The sequence below is a fragment of the Eucyclogobius newberryi genome, unplaced genomic scaffold (assembly GCF_026437365.1).
Source record: "Eucyclogobius newberryi isolate DKJ021-1_F unplaced genomic scaffold, fEucNew1.0.hap1 SCAF_5, whole genome shotgun sequence".
Lineage (NCBI taxonomy): Eukaryota > Metazoa > Chordata > Actinopteri > Gobiiformes > Gobiidae > Eucyclogobius > Eucyclogobius newberryi.
Window position 1 is genome coordinate 24,192,788 of NW_027316167.1, and position 26,724 is coordinate 24,219,511.

Genomic DNA, 26,724 nt, shown 5'->3' on the forward strand with positions numbered 1-26,724 from the left:
ATTATTATTCCCAAAAGGCTTTTTTACAAATAAACTGTATTGATTAAAGGCTCAAGTGTTTCTGCATCCATGCTCCACAGATACCTAGTCTTCCTGCAGGTGAAGCGGGACCTTTACCACGGGCGACTGCTCTGCAAGACATCTGATGCTGCACTGCTTGCAGCGTATATCTTACAAGGTACAACTCAAAAGGCAAAAGGATTGTCTATTATTTCCCCATGTGGGACAATAAAGGAATATCTTATCTTATCTTATCTTATCTTATTATATTACCATGCATAGGTCTATGAGTGAAGATTCGTTAGTCTGTTGATTTTATGGTGTACTTTTCAGAGTTCTTTCTTGTTTCATGATTTTTCAATGGAATCTTGGTTGTAACATATGTGACTTCTATTAGCGGAGATTGGGGACTACGACCCTGGAAAACACCCAGAGGGCTACTGTTCCAAGTTCCAGTTCTTCCCAAAGCACTCGGAAAAGCTGGAGCGGCGTATTGCTGAGATCCACAAGACGGAGCTGATGTATGGTGACAACAGTCCTGCCACACTCCAAATAAAGGCCTCACTCACACTACACGTCTTCGGCAGTGGAAGAACATAGTGTGCTCGGGCCGGACGGCAGTGTGGCCAGTCTCACCGTTATAATTACAGGGATGAGGTGATGTTGAGGTGATGTTTCTGAGGTTATGTGCAGGTCAGGTCTTTAAAGAGCCTGTTCTAGCCTCCAGTCAAGGTGACATGCTCACGTTGGAGGACAAATGTTGGATTAATACCATACTGCCATCTAGTGGAGATTTTCAAAACAACGTGATTACGTTTAATGTACACACAACATACAAATACTTTATTCAATATCAAATCATAATCATAGTAATTACGTTTTGCCTGAGTTTTATTGAATTGATGTGTGTCCACAGAGGTCAGACTCCAGAAGTGTCTGAACTGAACTTCTTACAGAAAGCCCAGATGTTGGAGACCTACGGAGTGGATCCTCATCCCTGCAAGGTCATTTTAGCAAAAATATGTTTTTGGTCATTGAATTGTTTTTGAAATTCCTATTTACCATGTTTACTAGGATGTCTCTGGGAACCCAGCCTTTTTGGCTTTCACTCCATTTGGATTCACTGTGCTGCAAGGAAACAGAAGGATTCACTTCCTCACATGGTGAGAGCAAAACTACTCCTGCTTTTAAGACACAATAACATGTTTATATTAATCGGTGTAATCCCTCATTGTCCTGGAGTGTTCCATTGTAGAAAAGATACATTTGTTGTCATCCGGACAAAACGTTTTGACTCTCATCCAAGAGTCATTCTCAATCTGCGAATCTAGTCTGAGGCACAGAGTGCCGTGCATCATCTGAAAGCCACAAACCTCTCTTTTGAGGTGAAGATTCTAAGAAGGAGAAGAGCTGGTTTGAAAGAAGAGTTATGGAGGGCATTTTTGTTGAATAAGAGAATCCCAGACTAGATCCACAGACTGAGAATGACTCTTGGATGAGAGTCGAAATGTACTTGTACTGATGACTTCAACTGAATCTTTTCTCTGTTTTTATTGTGAATGATTGAAGTATGATATTTATTATAACTATGATAATTGTATGTAATGATTATGTAATGTAAAAATGTGCTACTGAATAAAAAAGGATTCCATAGGCCTACTTCCTACAGTTCCTTTACAAAATGTGAGTGCGTGTGTTTGATATTTGAGTTCTTGCTCTAACTGTTTTATGTACGTGCCTCTACATTTCAAACAGGGATGAGGTAACCAAACTCAAGTTTGAAGCAAAGACATTTCATATATATGCAAATCAGACAGAGGTGAGTTGGATTTAGTAAATGTGTAATTTGATTTAAAGTAGGCTGCTACTCATCCAATGTCATATGTGTACTGTGTGGTGTTTTAGTGATATTACATTCACAATTTTACAGGAGAGAAAGATAATACTGACATACTTTGCACCTACACCTGAGGCCTGTAAACATCTGTGGAAGTGTGGAGTAGAGAATCAGGCTTTCTACAAGTGAGTCTTAACTAAAACTGTAAAATCTATAGATTCATGTTTGGTAAACTCAGCTCATTAGTTGTTATATTTATCCAGGTTGGAGAAGTCCAGTCAAGTCCGCACTGTGTCAAGTAGTAATGTCTTCTTTAAGGGTAGTCGTTTTAGATACAGGTATTCCCTAAATATTATTGCACTAAAGTATCACACAATAAAAATCAAGATAATGACTGTTGTTCTTGCAGTGGAAAGGTTGCAAAAGAGGTCATGGAACAAAGTGCCAGGATAAAGAGGGATCCTCCTGAGATTCACAGGTGAGTAATAAGTGACCATATGGAATTCACAATCACAAAGCAAATAAGAAAGAGTTAAATGCCTCAGATGATAACAGCTAGATTCATCAGGACAAAGACATTTTAAAGCGACAACATCTCAGCATGTCCACTGCAGAGTTAATGTATGGATAATGTGACTGTATTAAATACATTAAGTTAGGCTAAACCCAGAGTTCAATTGTTATGAGCAATTATATTGTAGTAACTACAACACACATTTGTTTTGTCCAGGGCTGGGATGGTCCCAAGCCGAAGCTGCCCATCCATCACCCATGGACCTCGACTCACCAGTGTGCCGAGAACAAGGCGGAGAGCGGTGCATATCTCCATCATGGAAGGTAAACACTAACGTGAGCGGTCATCATGTTTAGTGGTAACTTCAGCACCTCAGACACCTCCTAATGTGACATATTCAGTCTACCACTACTGGTCTATACAAACCAACGTCTGTGGCCACAAAATTCTTGCTGTCAGTTTTAAAAGGGCACCTCCTCCTGCAGACCATTACCCTTTTACAAAAAGCTGCAGCTGTGAGTCCTTCTACAGACAGAACTGAATAAGTCATACTCCTCTCAGCACAACACAACAATGGACCCCAAGTTTGTCCCTGTCTACCACAGTATTTCCACTGCTAATAGAATAACAGGCTGAAAATAGCTCCTGCTGTCAGGGCCTGGCCGTGTGTAACAGTTGATGCGGGAGGGGGCGAGGTGGGCAGGATTATTGTGACAGCAGACTACGCGTTCACTCCCAACACAAAGCAGTGAGACATCAAGAAGCTGGTACAAGAACAAAACAGTAGAATATGGTTAAGTGCTTGATCCGGATCCAGACCAAGGTGAATGTTCACCTGCGTATGATCAACCACTGTTACCGAGATGTCAGGGTGCGTGTGCTGGCTCTAGGGCCGAGGCTTCTGGGTAAAGGAGTCGGGGTCTTTCCTTTGCTCCCAAATGAAGCTAGTGGAAATTATGGACGGAACCTGAGAGTCTCATCCAAAACGACTGTTCACCCACGAGGCCATGGCTGCAGAAACTCTGCTGCTTCTGGAGGTAAACTTGGCTTTAGTTTTGTAGTTCAGTGAGTCTTTTGTTTATGAACAGTATTTGCCTTGGCCAAGACAAAAGCTTTGTTATTGAGAGTGTTTCAGAGATATAAAATGTATTTTTCTGCTACAAACATTTTTTTGGAGGGAAAAGAAGATGAAGTTTGAATCTAGTCATGGTCCAAACTGCAAAAAATTCTGAAAATATATCGTGAAACTATATCCTGTCCCTATTTCTGTGACATAATATGTAATTGCATCAACATTCCTGTGTGCTGTTGCAGGCCTGGAGTCCCTCCGTGACAGTGCACACTCCACACCTGTGCGCTCAGTGTCCCATGGTGAATCCTTCATGTCGTCTCGGGGTCAGCTGGTGGATGGGGGCGAGGCCAGTACATCAGCCGTCATCTCTGATGAGACCTACAGTCCCTCAGACAGTGTGCTGCCCACTCCCATCGCGGACCACGGGGTGGAAATACCTGCAGCTCGCCATCTGAATGGTGCCCCCTGCAGTATTGATGAGGAGAAGGAGTCAGCTGCTAGGGCCTCCTCAGAGGCCCAGGCCGCACAGGCCAGATCAGGTAGAAGAGGACTGCAGGCAGGAAGCACCAAAGCTACAACAAACAGTGAGGTGGAGGACCTCCACAAGTTCGTCCTGAGTGTGCTGCGGTTGTTCTTGGTCACCATTGGGCTGCTCTTTGCTCTTCTGCTGCTCCTCATTATGCTCACTGAGTCGGACCTGGACATTGCCTTCCTCAGAGACATCCGCAAGACTCCTGAGTTTCAGCAATTCCACATTGAGTATTTCTGTCCCCTGCGCCGCTGGTTTGCCTGCAAGCTGAGGTGGATGGGCGGCTTCATCATCAGCAACTGACACCAAGTAGAGACTAACTAAAGTTTACACCTATAGACTGTAAACTATCAGCAACCCTGTGTCAAATCACATTTTACAAGAAAGACATAATGACCTACAGCCACTGGGCATGAGGAATCTACTTATTTTATTACATCAGATATAATGTTGAAGCTCACATTTTACTTTCAACATTTTGGTGGATTTAAAGTATTTTATTTTTTCACTGTCATAAGATAATACTTAATTTGATCACAGAGAGCTGTCTAAAATAGTTGCCTTTATTTTTGTAATAATTCATGTTTTTGTGTTGTCATGTGTCTTTTAAACAGACGACATTATGTTGGAGTGAAAGCTGTTTGAGTGTCTGTTGGTTACAAACAAATATGAAACTGATAGTTCAAGTATTTACTCATGGTAGACATTTTGTTCAGTATTTAGTTCTATGTGTGGTTATAAGCCCAGTATAAAGGTAGCACATAAAGCTTTGATTGTGATCATTTATCTTTGCTTTGTACAGATATAGGCAATGCAGGTAGTCTTTGAGCAGTAGCAGTTAAGTGCTAAATACTACATCACGTTTCACTCATTTTTGAAGTATATTCTACAGTATTCTTCATTATTTACATCAAACAGAACCATTATTGCTTAATTTATGAAGCACATAGAACTATGTCCCAACAATAACCGTTATCCTTGCATTTTCCTGTACAGGCCTTAGTTGAGCCATTGACTCAGACTCTTTACAGTTCAGTGACATCGTGTAATAAACTCTTTTACAGTGACAGACACAATCCTTTTCACTCACCTACAAGTGAGTAATAGCCTAAGGAAAGTGTGTTTACATCATGCTGCAGTCATTGTCATGCCGACCAAAGAAAATGCTGGGCACAACACACACGTTTTCAGTATTATTAGTATTATTATTATTATACAATGTTTACAACACTTTAGTTGTAAAACTTAATCGAAATGGGTTCTATAGTGTAGGAGAGGGTCGCGCTCATGTTCCAGGTGTAACTCCATACAGTACTGCAGTTTGCTTTGTGGCCATGTCAGCTGCAGAAACATGATTTCAAATGTTAAATCCAAATGTGCAGTGCCTACCATTATGTATTGAACTATCACATGTCATTTTGGAAGCTATAACAAACAAATAATTGTGGTTGTCTCTCATGTGAAAGCCTATTGATAGGAATTAATAAAACTTTCATGTGGTGCTGCATGGTTTCAAATAAATGTAGCAACTAAAAGGAGAATGAGATGTAGATTCACATGCATTTTGTATATTTAACTCAGATTAAAATGAAATAAAAGTCATTTGAGCAATAACAAACGTTTGCTTAAGCAATTTCAACACAAATATTGTCCAATATTTAACATTTTTAGCCAATATGTGTCTCGTGTTATTTAAAAAAAAAGGCCGTGGCTGCAGAGCCGCGCCTCTGTAGACACTCCCTTAAAATAGCCATGAGGCTCTATGGCAGTGCCGCGGCTCCTGAAACTGCTGGGCTACTTGACCGCGCCGCGGCTCTGCAGCCACGGCCTAAAACAAATCTAAAACCTAAACTTATAATAGCTGATTCATCAATTAAGAAAAAAGTCACCTTAGTCATTTTTAACCTCAGTTTTCACATTAGCTTTCCTGTCGGAGGGAAGATAGAAATTGCCTCATTTTCCTGTCCTGTTGATAATGAACTTACTTTTTAAATTTGTAATAAAAACAAAAATTACAATTTCTGTGTATAAATATCATTAAACTGGATGGCCAGGCTAATGATTAATGTTCTTCCATTATTTGAATGCACGCAGTGTGAGACCGGCGTGTGCCACACGTGCTTCAGTTTGTTTATCCTGAAAAGAGATTGAGTTAGTTACGTAGCGTCACCATGGTAACGCACACTGTGAACACAACCTCTATGCTTGTTCCTCTAGTTTAGTCTCCATGAAGGAGCGCTCTGATTGGACAATACACTTAAATGGAGTGTCAAAACTACCCAGAAGAGCAATATAAATGTATATTTTTACTTAATAGGCTAAATACATGTTTCTAAATACTTCTTTGGTGTTTTATGGCGGCTGGTATCCAAGTGTTACATCACTGCCAGACTTTATTCTTCAGTTATTCTTTAGACTTTATTCTTTAGACTTTATTCTTCAGACTTAAAGGATCAGGATCGTTGCTAAAGCTGTAGGAAGATTCCTTGGAACAAAAGAGCTTGATTGGGCAGGAATAGAAAACAGGCTAAAGGCGCTAAATGGGAGTCTGAGTGATGGAGGTCTACTTTTGGGGAACCAGAGTGATCAGAGTGAAGAACTGGAGGTGGGGGTGGTCTCCTGTCCTCCACCCAGTCTCATAGATGCACGGCTGCCAAGCAACGACATCAGTGGAAATATCAAAGCCTAAAGAATAAAGCCTAAAGAATAAAGCCTAAAGAATAAAGCCTAAAGAATAAAGCCTAAAGAATAAAGCCTAAAGAATAAAGCCTAAAGAATAAAGCTGTACGGCGGAAGCACCGAACATCAAAGAAGGAGAAGAAGATGAAGAAGAGTCTCCCTGGAATAAAGCAGGACTCTGGAAAATTAAGTCTAAAGAATAAAGTCTGGCGGTAATGCAACACTTGGATACCAACTGCCATAAAACAACAACAACATTTAGACCGCCTATACTTCAGACTTTATACTTCAGACTTTATTCTTCAGACTTTATTCTTTAGACTTTATACTTCAGACTTTATCCTTCAGACTTTATTCTTTAGACTTTATACTTCAGACTTTATACTTCAGACTTTATTCTTTAGACTTTATTCTTCAGACTTTATTCTTTAGACTTTATACTTCAGACTTTATCCTTCAGACTTTATTCTTTAGACTTTATACTTCAGACTTTATACTTCAGACTTTATTCTTTAGACTTTATACTTCAGACTTTATTCTTTAGACTTTATACTTCAGACTTTATCCTTCAGACTTATATATAAATTAATGTATATATTGAATACCCCGATGTCATGAAAATAGATGAACTATGAATCTCTTATGTTTATATTTTATTTGTCATTATTTTATAGCTTGTTTTTCAAATCCATTTTTAAAATTCAAACCTGATTTTACTCCACATTTGTACGACAGTGACTGAACACCTGAATGGTTTAACATGATCTCTCTGTGAACATGACTCATGAATAGACATCATGTTTAAGGAAATATACGTGCTGTTGATATGGAGATTTTTGGTAGAATATTCAATGAACCTGAAAGATGAATTCAGAAATGTTGGACAGGATCTTTTATTGTACCTTTTGGATGTTTTCATCGATAACCTCAGACTCCACTGTTCACTGGCCCAAAGAAACATCAAAAATAGAGATGTCAACATGATTTAGTTTAAGATAAGATAAGATAAGATATTCCTTTATTGTCCCACATGGGGAAATTTCATTGGTGCAACGCAGGTAGATACAGAGGTAGATACAGAAGAACAGATCACTTATAGGAAGTCTGAAAAACACTTTCAGTAGATCTCCTATAAATAAATAAAAACTCCCATAGACAAATAAATAAATACCATTGCATGTGATCACGACAGTAACTGCACATGAATATGTGTCACGACAGCACATAGATTGCACATGAATTTCACAGTAATTGCACATGAATTGCACATGAATTCCAACAGCAATTGCACATATGACAGAATTGCACATCAGTATTAGGTTAGGTCAGTATTGCGACGGGATAACGTGACGATCTCCGGGTAAGACGACTGTTCTCCGCAGTTTCATGAGTTCCTCCTTTGTGGAAACGCGGTACGGCGCCGGCCGGGGGGCGGGGCCGGGGCCGGGGGGCGGGGCCGGGGGGCGGGGCCGGAGCCGGGGGACTCAGAGCCAAGACACATCGCAACGACACGACGAAAACACTCAATCCAGCCGAATAAAGTCAAAACAAGTTAATTTAAAGCGATTCCAGTGCATGTCCCGATCGTTCGTGAAGTTCCTCTTTCATATAAACGTGTATATAAACGTGTACCGACGTCACGCCGTACTTTAGCGCGGCCGGAGGGCGCGGGGGGGGGGGGGGGGGGGGGGCTGGTGGGCTCGCTCGGAGCTAGCTCACGTCACAACAACACAACGAACGCAACGAAAAACGCTCAAATCCAGCCGAAAAAAGTCAAAAACAGTTGAATTAAAAAACTATTCCAGCGCGTGTCCCTATCGTACAGTAAAATAGAAAAAATATACTAACTATATTTACAAAATATAGGAGATAAAGCACAATAAGTGTGAGAAAGAAGAGAGAGCGTTTACACCGGGCTGCCAGCTGTACCAGCGCCTTATGACGTAAGTTTATTGATAATTGTAACTTTTTAATCACTACATGAATGTAATGATTAAAAATACCACGAGTGACTATTTCGGAAGCAATATAAGTGTTTTAATTCAATACAATTAAAAACAACAAATCTAAATTTATAGAAAGTACTTTTTATCTGCCTGTTTTTGTCATTCAGATTCATAAAGCTGGTCTCAAATTTGAAGAAGACAAATGTGTTGGACGAGAATGAAGGAAAATTCTCATTAATTGGGTGATTTTTAATATATTTTGTGTCATTCCCTTCCCTGATAAAAAAAACAGCAAAGCAATTTGCCAACATCCCTAACCTACAATTACTTTTCTGGAATTAAGCCAAGTAAGAGAATTGATCTTTATTTTGACAATTCTAAATAAGTCAAACATCTTGACTGTAAAAATAATCACAACTGACCCGTGGAATGCCTCATACAAAAAACATGTCGAGGTTTCTGACAACGTTTTTGTAATTCTATCTTTAAAAAGGGTTTAGAACAGTTTAGAGGGGAAAAATGAATAACAATTTGAATAAAATATATTTAATTTAATACGGAGAACAAATAAAAGTAAAAATATGACAACATCTTTGAATAAAAAAGAAAAGTATATTCTATATTTGTAAACAGAAAAATACGGAATGTAATATTCAAAGACACACGGCACGCTCAGCGAAGACGTGCAGTCGACCGGACGAGTTTCCCCCCATGAGGACGTTCCTGGACGGGTGGAGGGCCACGACTGACTGCACGGTGCTCAGGTTCTCCTCGTCTGAGAAGCTGTGCAGGAGCTGCCCGCTCTCGTGGTACACTTGCACACATCGCTGCCTGGACAGACATCCCACCACGAAGCAGTCCTCCTGCTTCGGGTCCCACACGGCGGACAGCTTCGAGAGCCACCGCCCGGTTTGCATGTTGTGTCTGAGAAAAGAACGCGACAAAATTAGACAGAGCTATTTGGCTTCATTTAATGTGAGCGCTGTACCTTATGGTTTTGAGTAAAAGTGCATTATTGGTGGCAGAGGTGTCATAAATCCTGTCAAAATAAAAGATGTTGACATGCGTGTGAAGGTTACCGCAGCGTCTTATAGAGGTTTTAGTTTCTTACCTTATGTGGTCGTCCATGCAGGAGGTGAGAATGCGATTACCAGTTTCGGGGGAGAAATAAGCACTGGTTATACTTTTGGAGTGGCCCCGGAGCTGGCAAACGGGTGCGGATTTAGACTGCTTCAGAAACCGACTGTCATATACATTCACCACCCTGCAGATGGCAAACAATTATTCATCTGGATTGAATAAAAAAAAATAAAAAAGACAGAAAAATAGGTACATACTGGCCCTCTGCTACAGCAATGTACTGCTTGTGTAAAGGGTGAACGCTAACGCAGCGAACGGTCTTTGTGTCCAGAGTGTGGAGCGACTCGTGAGTGTTTCTGTGGGAAAAAACACAACAAAACACAGATTAAGTTTGAGAATCAGCCCCTCGGTAACTGACACTGGAACGCAAACTGTACCCCGGGGTCCGCCTATCGACCACCGCCACGTCTCCAAACCAAGTCCCGACCACGAGACCCATGCCGTCGTGTGACAGGAAGTCGAACGTCTTCAGCCCGTCGTCCACTTCGTAGACCTAAAACGAGAAAAACGACAGGGAAATAAATGGAGAGGTCTGGATGTAGGTCCAAGCTTCACGGAGCCGATCAAAAAGACCCTCACGTCGTCGAAGACCGCCTTCTCCACGTCCATGTGCCGCATCGAGCCGTCGTAGCTGGTGCTGAGTAAGTGCGTGGGGTTCGCCGAGGAGAACGCCATGCAAGTGACCGGGCGAGAGTGCGGCTCAAACAAGAGCACGCCGTCGTCTCCCCAGGCGCCGGTCTGCGGGCGCGAAACAAGAAGGAGGAAACTTAACGAACTGCTCTGTATTAACATTTAAGCGAGTTAAGTCCTCACCAAGCTCCAAAGTCCGACTCGGCCCCATTTGTCGCCCGCCGCCATCAACACGCCGCTCGAGTGAGGGTGGAAGGCGGCGGCGAAGATGCGATCCTTCACCACCTTCGCCACGCTGCCCGGTGTGATCGTCATGTCGGAGAGTGCGGCGCGGTACCTTCGAGAGCAAAAGGGACACGTCGTCATGTTCCAACCCGTCGCCGAGCTCTCACCCGTCGTCGAGCTCCAACATGTCGCCGAGCTCCAACCCGTCGCCGAGCTCCAACATGTCGTCGAACTCCAACATGTCGCCGAGCTCCAACACGTCGCCGAGCTCCAACACGTCGTCGAGCTCCAACACGTCGTCGAGCTCCAACACGTCGTCGAACTCCAACACGTCGTCGAACTCCAACATGTCGTCGAGCTCCAACATGTCGCCGAGCTCCAACCCGTCGCCGAGCTCCAACATGTCGTCGAACTCCAACATGTCGCCGAGCTCCAATATGTCGCCGAGCTCCAATATGTCGCCGAGCTCCAACACGTCGTCGAGCTCCAACACGTCGTCGAGCTCCAACACGTCGTCGAACTCCAACATGTCGTCGAACTCCAACATGTCGTCGAGCTCCAACATGTCGCCGAGCTCCAACATGTCGCCGAGCTCCAACACGTCGCCGAGCTCCAACACGTCGTCGAACTCCAACATGTCGTCGAACTCCAACATGTCGTCGAGCTCCAACATGTCGCCGAGCTCCAATATGTCGCCGAGCTCCAATATGTCGTCGAGCTCCAACACGTCGTCGAACTCCAACATGTCGTCGAACTCCAACACGTCGTCGAGCTCCAACACGTCGTCGAACTCCAACATGTCGTCGAGCTCCAACATGTCGCCGAGCTCCAACATGTCGTCGAGCTCCAACACGTCGTCGAACTCCAACATGTCACATCTCTGTGTCGCGAGTAAATAAACAGATCTTACCGTTTCAGGTCCACTCGTTTGTTTCCTTTTTTTGGCGCACACTGCGGATGAAATCACAGAAAGTAAAAGGCGTTATTTTACTTTACATCGATGGAATTCGCCTCGACGATCTCTGACCATATTCACCTCGGTCCAAATCTCCCGGAGCTGCTCAGGAAGTTGGGGTTCGCTCATGTTGACTGGGTCCATGAGAAGAGGGCCGGATGTTTTTTTGATTGTCTGAAAATGAAAAGAAAGTGTTATGATTGACAATGAAAACACTAACGGATGAGATGCGAGTGAATACAATACAATACAAACCGTGTCCAGGCGTTCGTTTGTTATTTCGGGCTCGGCCAGTTTGACAGGGGCGATGTTCTGGAGTCGCTGGGACCTGCGAGGGGGAAGCACCTGGCGCTGAACAGGCGGTGACCTGGAAGAAAGTGTCCGTGTATTAAAGTGATAAACTGTGCAAGAGTGTTATTGTTCTCTCTTACTTCTTGAGTCCCTTCTGTGTGGGTTTGGGTCGCGCAGACTGATTCAATTCTTCTGAAACCTAACAAAACGATAGATGGTTGGTTGGATGCAGTTCGGTTGCAGTTAACTCCAGTATTAGACTTTGTGATATTCACCTCAAAAATGTTCAGAGAAGACAGAAACTCTTGGTTCTTCTTGATGTTTTCGAGACGCTCCAGTTCATAGGCTGAAAGTTCTCCATTCTTTGGTTCTGCAGTTTTGCTGTGCTTTGAAGTGTTTTCAGTGTGTGCATCGCTTCTCTGTGGAGGAACAAGAAACTGTGAACTTTATGGTAAGTGAACATTACATACTATGACTAAAACCCTTTGGGAACGCACCCTTTTCTTTCGTGGAGTCTCCACTTCTTCTGGAGAATATTGAAGACGTTTAGGGACCAGGTTTCGCCGAGTTGACCGTCTTACCGGGTTGTCTGGAGTCACGTCCTACAAAGTGAAATAATTTTAAAAAAGGAAACTTTAAGGGCTCATTTTGTTGTTGTTGTTGTTGTTGTTGTTGTTTCATGGCGGTTGGTATCCAAGTGTTACATTACCGCCAGACTTAAACTTTTGTTGTGAAACGCAAAGCATCTTTACCCGCAGTCAACTGTCAAACGCCATAAGGCTAAAGGCTTTAACTCACTGGCTTGATAAGCTCTTGTTTGCTGCGTTTGGTTGGCATTTCCGTCCCTTCTGAGTTCTTGGGTGAAGATGAGCTCTGGTGCAGCACTAACACACAACACACAAACACACAAACACCGCAGACCCGCCACGAGGAGCTTAGATAAGTCACAACTCCCGCTCTGTGCGCCCGCCCCGTCCGTGAGCCTTGTGCAACAGCAACTCGGCACGTGATTGGCTTTGAAGTCAAACTGGGGGCGTTTCTTTAAGTGTTGAAATGTCGCCCTCTTGTGGTAGAAATAGACTCAACAACATGGTTATTTAATGCTCCTACGTATACAGACAATGGTAACGTTTAAATTCACATTTGCGTGAGTGATCATTTTAAAATAATCCCTCCACATGCAAGGTGGGCGAAGTATGCTTTGCCCAAGGACACAAAGTCAGGAGGTCTGGGCTCTAACAAACGCTCACACCCTATTGCCATTTGATTGCTGATTGAGTAAGATTCTGTCTTTTGTAAATGGGCTGTAAGAAAGCTAAACAAAGCATTGTATTATTATCTCCTTTAAAATGAAACACATATCACATACTTCTTTTTATTCACATGAGTGTCACAATTTCAAAATAATTTGCAGTGATAACAAAGTGTGTATAAGAAAAAGAGATTGTCCTATATATCAGTTATATATACCTATTATTTCTTAAAACGTGTTAGTTGCTGTGTTTCTCGATCAAGCGCAAGCCAACATAAGTAAGCACTTCTCCCCCTGAGAAAGAATAGATTTATTAACAAGAGGTAATCAGGAAAGAATACACTTTTGTACAAAACTGGAAATACTACTCAAGCTGTTGAGATAGAGTTAAAGATACTGGTCATTGCACTGGGTATTGCTCACTGCAAACATCAGATGTGCCTGTGGAGGGTAGGATTTGTGTGCAAGGAGAGAGTTAAATACAGTACACATACTGCTCTATATAGATCTGATTTCAACACGTCAAAGTGGCACATGCCTGCCACTCAAGCTTTAGTTTTTCTATACAAAGCCAGTAAAAAATACATATAAATATTCAAAGAATAAACACATTATTACTACTATAGCTCCTGCTGAAACATCTGAATAGACAGGATACAGAATGTGTTACACTTATAAGTTGATTTAAAGTATAGTACATAGAAAGAGTTGAACAATCATAAGGATAACACATTTCAAGAGATATGTATGTTTTCAACACATTGCACGTTAGGAAAAGCTTCAGACTGCCTGTACAATTTGTACACAGCACATACTTTAGTTTCATTGGCAATTTGTAGAACAAAATAGTTTTTTTTTTTAAAACTGTGTATATATAATCGATTCTGTGATAAGGCAAAATCATAATGCACTGACCAAAGAGGGTTAACAAAAGGAAAAAAAAATCCCCCCATTATCTATGAATTCAACTTTCTAAAGTGGCTCAATGTTGGGAGTAATTGCTACATACATTATCTGGTGCTTATACAGTATATATATATACAACATGTGGCCCACTGGAAAAGCAAAACATGAAAACACTTTTGTTCAAACAAAAATATAGACCCAGCATTAGTTTGGCTGTAAAGCCTTTTTGTTCCGTGCTTACATAAAACATACATATTTGAACTTGTCAAAGAATAAAGCTTTCAAATGCAAAGCTTGTTTTAAACAAATTATCACATTGTCAAATTGAAACTGATGCTGCTGGTAAGCATTTGAATATAAGAAGTAGCTTTAATCGTGAGCTCTATGTTTCTGTATACTGCACTTTCCCCTCAGGACTAAATAAACAGAACATAAAAGTATTTGCTCTTGTTTCAAATTAAATTGATATTTACTCTCCATAAATAAATAAAACCTCTGTAGGACTAACCAGGTTTCTAATAACAACTGTACATAACAGGTCCATTAGGGAGCACAGACTAGAAGAGCACAGTCTATTGTGATCAATACAAATAATATAATATGTACATTATGATGTCATCTCCGGCATTAGGTTATTAGAGCACAATAACTTAACACACCGTGTCTGCAACACAAGTGAGTCTGCGTTATGTGTTTCATTTCCATCAATATTGTGATCAGCAACATAAAGTACAGGTTTCTAAAAGACTTTAACTTAACTAGTCTTAAGCAGTATTGAGAAACAATATAGGCTATTGCAGACATGTTGTATTATGTTTATTCGTCCATTTGGTGAAGCTAATAAGCTGCAAACTAAGTATTTTGGGTTGAAGGTAGACACAGCATTCATCTTCATGATGCAGTTTTGGGCTCTATTTTCAGAGATGCTTCATACAGACTTTCCTCATCCAGAGCCGTACTGCAGTCCAGCAGGTACTTTGCAACCTTTAACCATACAACACAATCAACTTTCATCGAGTATATAACACTCTATACTTTGTATAAATTACAGCCAACCAAAAAACAAGCAACAAGAAAAAGAGAACGAATGAAGAAAATCTAACCTTTGGTTGATGATCAATTTTGTAAGCAGTTTGCTGAAACTGACGTATTTCTCTGATGATGTGTGAAATCTACAAAAGAATTGTGATGTAGGTAAGTTAAACTATTTCTATAAACTTAATTACAAACTTGTCAACAATTATGGTTTTACCATTCTCATCTTGGAGAAGTTCACCAGGTTGTCCTCTGTGTAGTTGGGTGTTCCCTCCTCAATAAAAGCCAGGTCAGTCAGATACATTCCCAGATACGGGACACAGGGAGGATCACAGCTGGGAAAGGCAGAGGTCCATATGGGTTAATACGGCTTCATTTAAAGTCGATACTTAGACCCATTGGCCACATACTTTTTTAAAGCTTCTCTGAGATTCTTAAATCGTCCCTCAGATGAAACCAGCTTCTGTAACTTGTCAATCACAGTCTTTGTCTGGAACATAGTAAAAAAAAGTAATGTTCAAGTTGCACATTTATGAATTCATGAACGGTAGAACACACAATCACCTGCTTGGAAACTTTGAGCCAGGTCTTTTTGAGGCGGAAAATAGAGCTGCGATTGAGCGAAGATGTGATTTCTAAAACAGCGTTGTAGTTGTGGAGACAGCGGCAGATATCAGCCACTGCCACCCACTTCTCGATCACAGCCACTCTCATGTTCACATCATCCCAGTGCAGGATCTCTGTGGCGATCCTGTTACTAATCTAAAGAAAAAAGAACACAGTGTTAGTTTAGGAAAGTGTAGCACCCAATTATGCATTATGTTCATATCCATTTTTTAAAAACACTTTACATCATTAAAATGTTTGGTTGTCTTCATAATGTAGGGTGTTCTTTCACTTTTGTCAGCCTTCATCCAGCCCTGACCAAAGAACTCCCTGCAGAAATAGTCAGGACAATAAGAATCCCACAATCCAGTTCATTCCCTATCTATTTTAAATTTTGGGTTAAAAATTGAATAAAATAAGGAAACACATGCCAATACTCACTGATATGGGATAGCTTTAAAAACCAGGTGGTCCAGAAGAGTGAGTTGTTCTGCTATCTCCAAAGCCGAGTGGCTTTCAAACGGCTCAGTCTTACTGTCTTCCATCGCCTGAACAACACGTTATAAAATATGAACACTATTCTGTACTGCAATACTCATATTTTCAAGGCTTCACAGAGTTTCCCTCACCGTCTGTATAATCTCCTCCAGGCTGACCTGGTTGTCTCCTGGGTCCTCCTGGGTCAGAGTCCTGGGGGGAGAAATAAAGTGCCTTTGATATGACTTATAAGTTCAAAAGAGTTATAAAAACAGTCTGATGCCCTCTCTGGCCCATTTGTGATTGTAAATAAAACACAAACCCATGACCTCTGACAAATGCTGACCACTGGAGTAACATTTAACCATCATAAATACAAACTCATCTGTAATCAAAATGTCTATCCTAATACCACATCTGGTACCAACCTAATGATGTTAGCAGCAGCCTTTCTCTCCTGCGTCAGGAGCTCTGGATCGTGCATCACCTCCTCCAGGAAGCCAATTACCCGCATCTTCAGCTCTGTGTTCAACTCAAAGTCCTAAAGAGGAACAGTGACAATGAAACCTCATTGCATTCACATAATAACAATAATGACACCAGTTAGATAGAAGTTAAACTGAAAGATGGTGTACTTGTGAATGCTTGGAGACCCAGTGACGCAGTACGTTCAGGACTCTGTTGGTCGCAGCTCTTCTGATGACAAACTCTTTGTCTCCATTCCTCTGGTCTGTAGGAAAACCTGAAAACAGACAATCACATGACTCGGACTCGTGTGTGGATTGGGCTCGGGAAGGGCTCAGTATCTTGTGAAGACAGCGTGAGACTGACCTGTGCTGGCCAGCGACATACGCCTGTACTTTTCCTTGGTCGGCGTGCCCTCGTTGGCACCGGCAGTAGCGATGGCGAAGGCGGAGGCAGCTGAAAGGGCACTGCGGTTGTTATCCAGCTCGCGGCAGGATGAAACTACCATACCGTTGTTGAAAGAAAACAGGGAAAACTCTACAAATAGAAACACACAGATGTAAACATTGAGTTATTTTATTAATATTTTAGAAGTCATAGATGAGTGCTCCAGTCCTACATCAATTATTAAGAATGTATTCACACAAATCTCTTTCAGGAGGAAAAATATCATTCAAACTGAAAATATAATGTTATGTAACGTTATAGGCTGTAAACATATTATTTATCGTTTGATTATATTTGTTAGGTTGGTATTAAGTGTAGACGGTGACATTTTATTTTAAGATAAATAAATTCTAAAATATTTTATGGGAAACATAACAGTGATGATAGTGTGATACATACAATTGAATTCAGTTAAAAAAAAAACATTTGTTTGTGGATGAGTTTGAAGGTGTAATACACTGTTGACCAGCGGAGGGCAACTGTGCACAAACACAGACCCACAGCACATTATGTCCTGAGGCTTGAGGTATATTATGCTTGTTCCTTCGCTCTCCCTCCTTCTCTGTTCATATGGGGGCGGCATCGAAGTACACGCACATGGTTGCTAAGGTACAAGGTTTCCTTCCACCTACTCCCACAAAGCACTGGCTTCCCTTGTATCCAGCACCGTGGGAAGAGAGCACACTAGGGATGTATTGTGCTTGACTACCTACGGGTGGTTTCTCCCTCTCTGAGTTCAATGGGGAGGGCCATGAGGCTGTGGGTGGCTTCCCTCCACACCTTATTTGGCCATGGTTACACTTGTCATAGACAGAACTAAAATAAGTTTCTTTGTGTGTTTGCTGTATTCAACGACACTGATTACTCATGGTGTTCAATATGTCACGTTTTCCAAATGTGCTTGGGTGCCTGAATGTGATCGCTTCATCTGCAGAATGTATATAATTAAATTCATCTAGAAGATGATTGGGTGTTGCTAATTATGCATTGCACTTGTTGCTATTACTCAGTCAATTTGACCCTGTGTAGCATTGAGCTGCAAACATAAAGGCCCCTTTGAGAGCCTTTAAATGTTAAAATGACTTAACAGCAGAAATTCATACCAGAGTTTTTGGACTTGACATTCTTGGGGGTTGATGGTGACTTTGGAGGAGACATTTCTGCTTCAGCCTCTTCACACTGTCTTGGGTCTTCATCACCCTCCTCTCTCACTGATAGATCTGCACAAAAGAAGAATGGCACACAAAAATGCTGTTAGAAGGCAAAGGCTCTTTGACTATTGTACTAATGTGTCAAACAATTCCGTTAAATACACTCAGTGTTCTATCACCAAACCTAAATGTATATTATAAAAACTATTCTTTTTCCTTTTATTGGCACACTGAAGTCAACAAGGCAGGAGCTCTGCATGTTGAAAATAAGCAGCTCATAGTGGACTTCTAAGATTCATGTCGCTGTACGCACAACGATCATTAAAACAGAGAAACTGCCTCTGGACAACGACTCTGACCTTGTTTGTTGTGGGCAGACTCCTCAGCTTTGCCTTCAGATTTAGGCTCCCCCTCATCTGGGATTTTGCTGGCCATGGTGCTGGACACATAGAGCTTGTTGATGTCGAGGGATGTCTTGCTGAAGGGGGACATAGTGGAGTGCATTGCATAGCCGTTGGGGGAACAGCTGAGTGCGGCCAGGTCTAGGGCTTTGCCCCCTGTTATGATGGGGATGTTGAGAGAAAGCTTGCGCCGGCGGTTGGGTGATGACGTCTTGGTGATGGAGAGAGGAGGCGGAGAGGAGAACTTGCGGCTGGCACGAGGCGACGTGGGTGGCTCGCCGTACAGGAGTTTGTTGTTCTGGCTACTTGCAAAAAACAGCTCCAAGGAACTGCACAAAAGGGAGAGTCATATTTTTAACTGAAATTAAGCCTTTTGAAATGTTTAATCAAAATTCCCATAATGTCAACTTACATCAGGGGATAATGGGTTAAATAGGGGACTGTGTGTCTGCACTAAAACAGTAGGGAGGGAGCACATTTACCACAGGGCTCTTTGGGAGCCCCTGCCTCTTTTATTTAAGCTACATTGTTTAAGACAGCATCCTCCTTGCACTAAGAGCCACCCCCTCTGAAGACCTATAAATAGCATGTCAAGTGACAGTGTGGGAGGCACGGGTGCTGCCAACAGCAACCAGCCCAGGAGAAGCCCACAGAGACATGGGGAGAGAGGAACAGAATAGAAAGAAAGGGATATCGAGATGGAGCGAGCGAGGGGAGAAGAGGTCCAACATACACACAGGATGGGGGTGAAATCACAGGGAGGGCGGGGTGTGAGAGAGCGTTATAGTGGATTCCACCATAGTGTCTGCTGCTGGTTCTGAGTGGGCGAGTGGGAAGCCTCCAGTTCCATATTGCGTTAAACTGGGCTTGTTGTGTCTCCTCACAAACATTCAGGAAGGAACACACAGACAATTAAAACTGATACAATATGAAAGAAATATAAGGACAAATAATGTGAAGTGAAAACAAGAGAGAAAATGTAGGTAAGGTAAATAGTTTGAAAGGACTTCCATGATAAGTGAGGACGAGGGAGATAATTAGTCAAAATGAAGGGGACAGGAGAAGCGGGATCTGGGTGCAAAACACTGCCATCAATATTTAATAGCGTAGAGCCGCTGCAGATGATGGGAGAGAGGGAATGAGGGAGAAGACAAGGAGAGGGTGGGGTCCTGCCGCAGAGTGAAAGGTTGCCATGGTGACAGTGCAGCAAAGAAAGGGATGGTCAGACTTGTGGAAAGGCAAATAAAAGCCAGAAAATAGAAGAGGCAAAAGGAGCGAGGGATAGAGTAGGAGAGAGAAGCAGGTGTGCACCCAATTAACTGTGATGGTGGACAGAAGACAGACAGCGAGACATGGATGCCGTGACCCCGCGCTGCCTCTGGTCCCTCCTCACTCCAACCGGCTGGGATGGCATAATGGGCTGCTACACCAGGTCCGTGTGAGAGCAAAGATAACATCCAGACACTCAGAAGTCCCACCTTTTTACTGCACCATCACGGCTGCTGCATCCATAAATACAACGTGCACATGAGCTAAAGTTGATGAAAAGTTTTGACAGTGAAAAGAGTGCACTCGTGGGGACTTTTGAAAGATCTGCAGAATTATGGTAAAATGTCAACATACTTCAAAAGTGTGGGTTTTTGAAATACTGCTTGAGCTCTCTTACGACTGATGGTTTATTAGAGTTTGTTTTAGTGTGAAATGCCACGCGTTAGATTTAGTGGTGCATTTACACTTGCACAAACATCACGTTCAAATTGTGACTAAACTGGGACAAAACCTAGAACTAAACCAGGATTAGACCAGGACGCAGGACTTGACCAGTAACAAATTTGAGATGGGCACAAACCAGGACCAAACAGGTACAAGAGAGAAAGAAAAACACAAAATATACAACTGAACTGTATCAAAAACACTATGAGATAACCAAAAGAAAAGGTATATATATTTGTATCATTTTCAATTATTTCAATGTGGGGAAAAAAACATTTGATTAGTTAAAGATAAAAATATTATTCAAATAATATTAAGTAGGGATGAAGAGTATTGACACAAGTATTACAATAGTCAGTTGACCAGAAATGTCTTTAAAGGTATTAGTTGAAGCTTATTTATCAGACAAATGTAAAAAAAGAAAAAAAAAAAAAGTTCAGTTCTGTTTGTTGCTATATAAACGATATACTTCATATTCATAGTTTACTCCAAAATAACCTCACAATATGACGTACCTCTGTGTATATTGCCACCTCGGACAGATATTAAAGCCGTTGGTCTCACCGTGCTGGTATGGCGCTGATGGGCTTCTTGTAGATGGTGATGAGCTTGTCCAGCACCACGTCAGCGCTGGTGAACACGCGGTAAGAGTGCAGGAAAGTGTTGAGGAAGTCGATGGAGAGGAAACGCAGGTCGGTGAGTCGCTCCAGCAGCCGCTCCACGCTGGCGTAGCGGATCTGCAGCACCTTGCACGAGTTCATCATCTTACTGAAGCGAATGTCCACGTCATCGCAGTACAAGCTCGTGTCCGACCTGTGGCGGGAGCGGGACGGTTAGGGCAGACTGCAATGGTGTCCCGCTGTTAAAGCAGGTAAGACGCTCTAACTTTACATTAATAATAGAGCTGCTCCATCCAAGAACAATGCTATTATTATTACTGCTAAAGTTTGAAGACTGTAGGGTCAAACATAATAAAATAAAACAAGAAAAGCAAGTAAAATTAAAGCCGCAAGCGGCATCCAACGGCCCTCGCGGGCCGCCGGCCTTCCGACTCTTCGCTTTCGACTTGATAAAGATGGCGCCCTTATTGTGTTGAATTAAAAAAGAACTTGACAGACGGAGACACATTGGACATGGCCAATCCAGTGCAAATCAACACAAGTGTCAGTCAAATTTGCTGCGCCGCCGCACAGAGACCGTAGCACTTAGAATATAAATATGGATAACTTTTGATGCCCCGCTTGTGTAGATGATATTTCCCAAAGTAAAGCTTGATCGAGCTATTGCCCACGGAGGAGTTTGTTAAAGTGTGAAGCATAAAATTGAACATTTCATAGATTTAGAGTTTTTCCCATTTGTGACAGTATATTTGCAGCTCCACGGCACAGAGACCGTAGCACTTAGAATCAAAATATGACTAACTTTTGATGCTTCCTTTGTGTAGATGATTTCCCCCAAATATGAGCTTGATCGGGCAATCGCCCTAGGAGGAGTTTGTTAAAGTGTGAAGCGTAAAAATGTGGTCATTTTAGAGATTTCGCTGTTTTCCCATTTCTGACATATATTTGCGGGTCCGCCACACAGAGACCGTAGCACTTAGAATAAAAATATGGATAGCTTTTGATGCCCCGCTTGTATAGATGATTTTCCCTAAATATGAGTTTGATCGGACAATCGCCCTAGGAGGAGTTTGTTAAAGTGTAAAAATGTGGTGATTTGAGGGATTTCGCGATTTTCCCATAAGGATAACATGGGATATTTCTGTCATGGCTACGGTTACGCCGTACAAAATATGACTTTGTCTCTCATACTTTTATGATCAGGATGGCAAATTAGAATTTTGTGCAAAATATCATGTCATTTGGAAAAACTCTATTGTTTATAGGCCACTCTGAAGGCCAAATAGTCAGAATTCTGGGAAACGTTTGAGGCTCCGTCGCACAGAGACCTTAAAAGCTATCCTTAAAATTTGGATAACTTTAGATGCCCCACTTGTCTAGAGGACGTACACCGATTTTGAGGTCGGTGGGCAAAACGCACTAGGAGGAGTTCGTCAAAGTTTGAAACAGAAAAATGTGGATATTCGAGAGATTTAGCGGTTTTCCCATAGGGATAACATGGGAGATTTATGTCATCGCTACGACTACGCCGTAAAAATTAAGGCATTTGTCTGATTGGCTTTTTTGATCGAGACGCCAAAATAGAATTTTGGGTAAAGTTTAGAAAATTTTGGTAAAACTAATTTTTGACCTTCAATGTTAATTTAAAGGTCACTCTGTAGGGGGCGCTATCGCGCCCATTTCAATTTTGTCAGCCTAAACTGGTCCAAACTAGAAAGTTTAACAACTGATTCAAATTTGGTCCTAATCGGACTGGTTTTGATCAAATGGGAGCAATTTTTAGATCTGCAATATTCCAAAATAAGTTGTCCAACTTTGCGGCTGCGCCGCACACAGACCGTAAAAGGTATCTCAAAAAATTGGATAACTTTAGATGCCCCACTTGTCCAGAGGACGTACGCTGATTTTGAAGTTGGTGGGCAAAACGCCCTAGGAGGAGTTCGTCAAAGTTTGACGTGAACAAAATGGCTAACACAGCGTGTTTTCATTTTCAAAGGAAGATGGCGGCCATAGGGTAAGTCTGGGGGCGTGGCTACAATGATTTTTTTTGTTTGTCCTCACGAGAGGAATGCGTGTCCCGAATTTCGTAGCTTTACGTCAAAGTTGACCTCGGGGCGTCTCCCATAGGCGCAATGTATTTTGACTTTTGTCGGTGGCGCTGTCGCGCCATTTTTTAACGAAAAAAAAAATGGCCCAGAAAAAATTTAATTTTTCGCCGATTCTGAATTTTGGGCAAAGTTTGGTGAGTTTTTGAGCATGTTCAGGGGGTCAAATTAGAGTTCAAAGCGATGAAGAACAAGAAAAATAATAATAATAATATTTTTAGCAAAAACAATATAGCCGTTTCCACTATAACAACAAATTATACATCGTTTGAAAGCTCTAAGCCTTCCCGATGCCGTCATGGGGTGGAATCATCATTACGAGCGCTTACGCGCTCGTCACTCCCTATTCCGTCGGGATGCCCCGCCCACTCCCCATAGACTTCCATTGATTTGAGCAGATACAAGCATGGCCCATGCCTGCGGCATGGATTCTCGCGTACGGGACGATGCCAGGAGGGTTTTTGGAGGAATGCAGCGCTTCGCGCTGCTGTTGTCAACAATGAGTGAATGGGCTACGCCCATTCACTCATTGTTGACTATTTCTGTCATAGCAGGAGTAAGTATGCATGATCCATGCCTTCGGCATGGGCTAGTTCACTGTACTTGCCAGGGGCGACGGGGTACCAAACATGCGGGCTGCGCCCGCATGTTTGGTCAGACAGTTGCAACGCTGCCTTCGGCAGCGTTGCGGGAGCAATAGGCCCTCCGCCCTGCTGGGGCTCGGGCCTAATAATCCATATTCTGTGAGTGACAAATGTGTTAAATTCACTTCAAATTAGGGTTAGAACTAGTTTACAGGCTGGTCGCAACTTATCGATTATTGAGACAATCGTCAATTAAAGTAAAGCCAATACTAAGAAATAATTACATGAAAATGACACAGGAAATATGAACATTTACTACTTTTGATGTCTTCAGCTTCATCCATGCACTAATCCATTAATCACAAAAGTAAATACTATTTAATCGACTACTGCAAAGCCAGTTATTTATGTTCAGTTCATGTGCATGTTGATATCACAATGTCCCTATTTACAGATTGTATTTACAAAAGAACTATAGACTAAAGGTAAATTGTTAAACTGATCTAGAACTCTCTATATTACAGCAAATACTCATTAGAGCTTTCCCCATCTGCATCAATGGACTATAGATTACTGTGATGTCATCTGTAAGATACTTGCGGTGCGCGGTCGCGTGGCCCTTCACTTACTTGATCATCTGTGGGACGGTGACTTTACTGTTTTCCTCAAAAGCGTTCATCATCAGCCCGTTGCACCGGATGTTGTCTATACACTGTAAAACAAGATTATTGTCAGGCTAATTCCGCTCAAATCTGCAGCACATTTGCATTTACGCTTCATCTCTTTTTTAACTACTTTGTTCCAGTTTTACCTGGCTGATGTCGCTGGTCCACGCCGCCTTTTCCTGTCTGGATGAAGCCACCAGGATGACGGTGTATGTTTGCACGTCTTTTGGCTCGACCATGACTTTGAAATCTAGATTTTCTGTGTCCTTTGGCTCTGCTTTGGCTGCAAAGTAGGCCATGATAAGGGTTTGGTGCCACAGCATGTTGAATTCTTCTTCTTCTTATCATTATTATTATTTGATCAATTACTCACACTCGTCATCTGTCCCTTCTGGCTCCTCCAACAATGTGCAGTCTATCAGAGAAACGACTCCATTCTGCGAAACAAGCGGACGATCTCCTTAGCCGCGTTTGTATCAATTGTATAACCTTTGTATTGAATTAACCGTGTACCTTGGTGATATGAAGTTTTCCTCCCGAGCCTCTAGTGCAAATAATGAGGTGTTTTGAGAAGAGAAAACATTGTCTTTCGCCCTCCTTTTTCAGGGACAGTGAACCCAGGCGACCTCTCGTAATCTTCCCCTTCTCGCTCATCGGAACCTGTATCAAGGAGCCTGCGATGGAAATAACAGGAACGTCATTTGAGTTTAGATTTGGGGTAATGTGCGTGTGATGGTGTTCAGAGATAGTCTTCACGTGTTGGCAGAGATATCGACAATAATGTCATCGGAGTTCACTAAACGAAAGATGTTAGAACAAGTGACCAGAGACGTCACAATATCAGATTTAAATTACTGTGATTCAACAATTAACTTTAATACGCTTTCATTCACATTGTCTAATAGATTACCATCCCTTTATTATGTCTGTGGCTTTATGAAATGAAACTGAAGAAACTAATGATCCCTTCGCATTTAGGATCACTTTTTAGCTCAAGTGATTTATGCTTCAAACTGTTCTCACAATAATGTTTTGTTCTTACCATTTACTTACATTGTGACTTGAATAATCACGATGATACAAGCAGCTGAACGATGGTAAATGGGAGAGTGTAGTGTTTGTACTCCAAGTCTCACCTTGTCTAACAAAGGTTTGGCTGGTGTCCAGAAGCACCTCACAACCTTCAATAATCATCCGCTCAATAGCCAGGTTCTTCCTGATGTTCTCCGTCTCACTCACCTCGTCATGCATAATTCTGATGGAACAAAACGTGGTACAAATGCCACATAGACATTTTATAGTAACAACTCCAACATGTTTGATTCAACTTACCTGGAAAGTTCCTCAAGTTTAGATTTAGCATAATCCAAACTATTTCTTTCCACATGTTCATGAGGCGTGTGAGCCAGCAGTTCATGAAGGGTGAGGATGTACCGAGGAATCTGAGACATGTCAAAGAGATGCACGTTAACGGCAAATAACAGGAGAAATATGTATGTGGTAGCAATAATAATAATGATAATGATGAATTTAGCTTTCTCTGATCCAACAAAAACATTACATTCGTTCAGTGTGGGCCATATTTGATTTTCCAATTCACCTCCATCAGAAATAGCACAGGGGCTGCATGCTGACTCCACACAAAAAAAGCCCTGAGCTAAACCCACAAATCCCTTTTCCCTATGGCAGACGTGTTCTCTAACCACTCAAACACATCATATTGACAGAAACAACCCAGGCATGATGATTTCTAAAAAACAATTTATCACGTTAGTAATTAAAACAGATATGTTGTAATTGAAATATCTCATACTGGATAAGGAGGGTAAAATAAGATGTCAAGTGCATCCAACCAAAATAAGTACTGGTCAATTTCTACTTTTTACAAGCAAATGCCTATTAAAGTAAATACCACACATACTGTACAATATACTGTGATGCAGGCCGGATTACCTGAAACATGGGGTACGTGAGGAAGGTCTCCAGAGTCCTCTCCTCACAGTCTGGTTTGGTCTCATACTGCTTCAGGAGCTTGTCAAAGTCTCTGTTTTGTTTGCAGTGTGCCAGGATCTGTAAGCTGTATTGATGGTTTCGTACAAATTCCTGGTAGATGTTTAACATTGGCAGCAAAATGTCAAACAAGTCCGCTGGGAGACAAAATACAGTTGTTAGATGTGCAAACGGAGTTCAGGTCACAAGCTACACAATACAAATGACATTAAATGATTACCCAGCACCAGTGTGGGCCAGCTGGCTATTCTGGCTTTCAGGCCCTGGTAGAAGATTTGGTGTAGGAACATGATGGTCTCACTGGACACACATAGAGGTCAAACGTCACAACTGTCTTTTGTAGTATGGTTTTTATAAAGTGAATACTTCGTTCACTCTGCCTACCTGTTGAGGAAGATGCTGCTGACGTCGTCATGTGTGATTGGAGGTTTCTTGGAGCTGGCGGCCATTCTGAGAGGTCGGAGAAAGT

At 42.0% G+C, this 26,724-nt stretch overlaps 3 protein-coding genes across 4 annotated transcripts in view; 1 reads left to right on the forward strand and 2 right to left on the reverse strand.

Moving 5' to 3' along the window:
- The window catches only part of LOC140381457 (FERM domain-containing protein 5-like), a 39,230-nt gene extending 33,773 nt beyond the window's left edge, over window positions 1-5,457 (forward strand). For both annotated transcript variants that reach the window (XM_072465526.1, XM_072465527.1), the window contains 10 exons: window positions 81-178; window positions 398-521; window positions 917-1,004; window positions 1,075-1,163; window positions 1,756-1,819; window positions 1,931-2,022; window positions 2,101-2,175; window positions 2,247-2,315; window positions 2,568-2,674; window positions 3,666-5,457. In XM_072465526.1, the coding sequence (XP_072321627.1) occupies window positions 81-178; window positions 398-521; window positions 917-1,004; window positions 1,075-1,163; window positions 1,756-1,819; window positions 1,931-2,022; window positions 2,101-2,175; window positions 2,247-2,315; window positions 2,568-2,674; window positions 3,666-4,255 (1,396 nt within the window). In that variant the 3' untranslated portion in view covers window positions 4,256-5,457. The remainder of the gene's footprint in view (window positions 1-80; window positions 179-397; window positions 522-916; window positions 1,005-1,074; window positions 1,164-1,755; window positions 1,820-1,930; window positions 2,023-2,100; window positions 2,176-2,246; window positions 2,316-2,567; window positions 2,675-3,665) is intronic.
- Window positions 5,458-9,138: 3,681 nt separating this feature from the next.
- wdr76 (WD repeat domain 76) lies at window positions 9,139-12,655 on the reverse strand. The gene is made up of 14 exons (XM_072464630.1): window positions 12,617-12,655; window positions 12,316-12,420; window positions 12,094-12,237; window positions 11,959-12,017; window positions 11,783-11,894; window positions 11,609-11,701; window positions 11,483-11,523; window positions 10,531-10,684; window positions 10,297-10,455; window positions 10,095-10,210; window positions 9,915-10,013; window positions 9,689-9,841; window positions 9,566-9,616; window positions 9,139-9,501 (listed from the first exon to the last, which is right to left on the reverse strand). The coding sequence occupies exons 1-14, from the start codon at window positions 12,653-12,655 to the stop codon at window positions 9,231-9,233; spliced, it is 1,596 nt and encodes a 531-aa protein (XP_072320731.1). The 3' UTR covers window positions 9,139-9,230.
- A 524-nt stretch (window positions 12,656-13,179) lies between these two features.
- Window positions 13,180-26,724, reverse strand: part of rasgrf1 (Ras protein specific guanine nucleotide releasing factor 1) — a 19,485-nt gene continuing 5,940 nt past the window's right edge. The window contains exons 5-27 of the mRNA XM_072465518.1: window positions 26,640-26,724; window positions 26,476-26,555; window positions 26,199-26,392; window positions 25,578-25,687; window positions 25,382-25,500; window positions 24,759-24,919; window positions 24,619-24,682; window positions 24,392-24,528; window positions 24,210-24,292; window positions 20,836-21,084; window positions 18,517-18,887; window positions 18,110-18,226; window positions 16,926-17,096; window positions 16,730-16,836; window positions 16,523-16,635; window positions 16,247-16,307; window positions 16,059-16,165; window positions 15,863-15,947; window positions 15,576-15,773; window positions 15,422-15,501; window positions 15,229-15,346; window positions 15,080-15,148; window positions 13,180-14,960 (exon numbers count right to left, since the gene is read on the reverse strand). The exon at window positions 26,640-26,724 is cut by the window's right edge and continues 169 nt beyond it. Coding sequence (XP_072321619.1) covers window positions 14,868-14,960; window positions 15,080-15,148; window positions 15,229-15,346; window positions 15,422-15,501; window positions 15,576-15,773; window positions 15,863-15,947; window positions 16,059-16,165; window positions 16,247-16,307; window positions 16,523-16,635; window positions 16,730-16,836; window positions 16,926-17,096; window positions 18,110-18,226; window positions 18,517-18,887; window positions 20,836-21,084; window positions 24,210-24,292; window positions 24,392-24,528; window positions 24,619-24,682; window positions 24,759-24,919; window positions 25,382-25,500; window positions 25,578-25,687; window positions 26,199-26,392; window positions 26,476-26,555; window positions 26,640-26,724 — 2,972 coding nt within the window. The 3' untranslated portion in view covers window positions 13,180-14,867. The remainder of the gene's footprint in view (window positions 14,961-15,079; window positions 15,149-15,228; window positions 15,347-15,421; window positions 15,502-15,575; window positions 15,774-15,862; window positions 15,948-16,058; window positions 16,166-16,246; window positions 16,308-16,522; window positions 16,636-16,729; window positions 16,837-16,925; window positions 17,097-18,109; window positions 18,227-18,516; window positions 18,888-20,835; window positions 21,085-24,209; window positions 24,293-24,391; window positions 24,529-24,618; window positions 24,683-24,758; window positions 24,920-25,381; window positions 25,501-25,577; window positions 25,688-26,198; window positions 26,393-26,475; window positions 26,556-26,639) is intronic.

Coding starts and splice junctions, on each gene's coding strand:
- wdr76 (XM_072464630.1), bottom strand. CDS start 12,655: ATGCCAACCAAACGCAGCAAACAAGAGCTTATCAAGCCA. Junction 9,842..9,914: donor ATTGCTGTAGCAGAGGGCCA/GTATGTACCTAT, acceptor TGCCATCTGCAG/GGTGGTGAATGTATATGACA. Junction 9,617..9,688: donor TGCATGGACGACCACATAAG/GTAAGAAACTAA, acceptor TTATTTTGACAG/GATTTATGACACCTCTGCCA.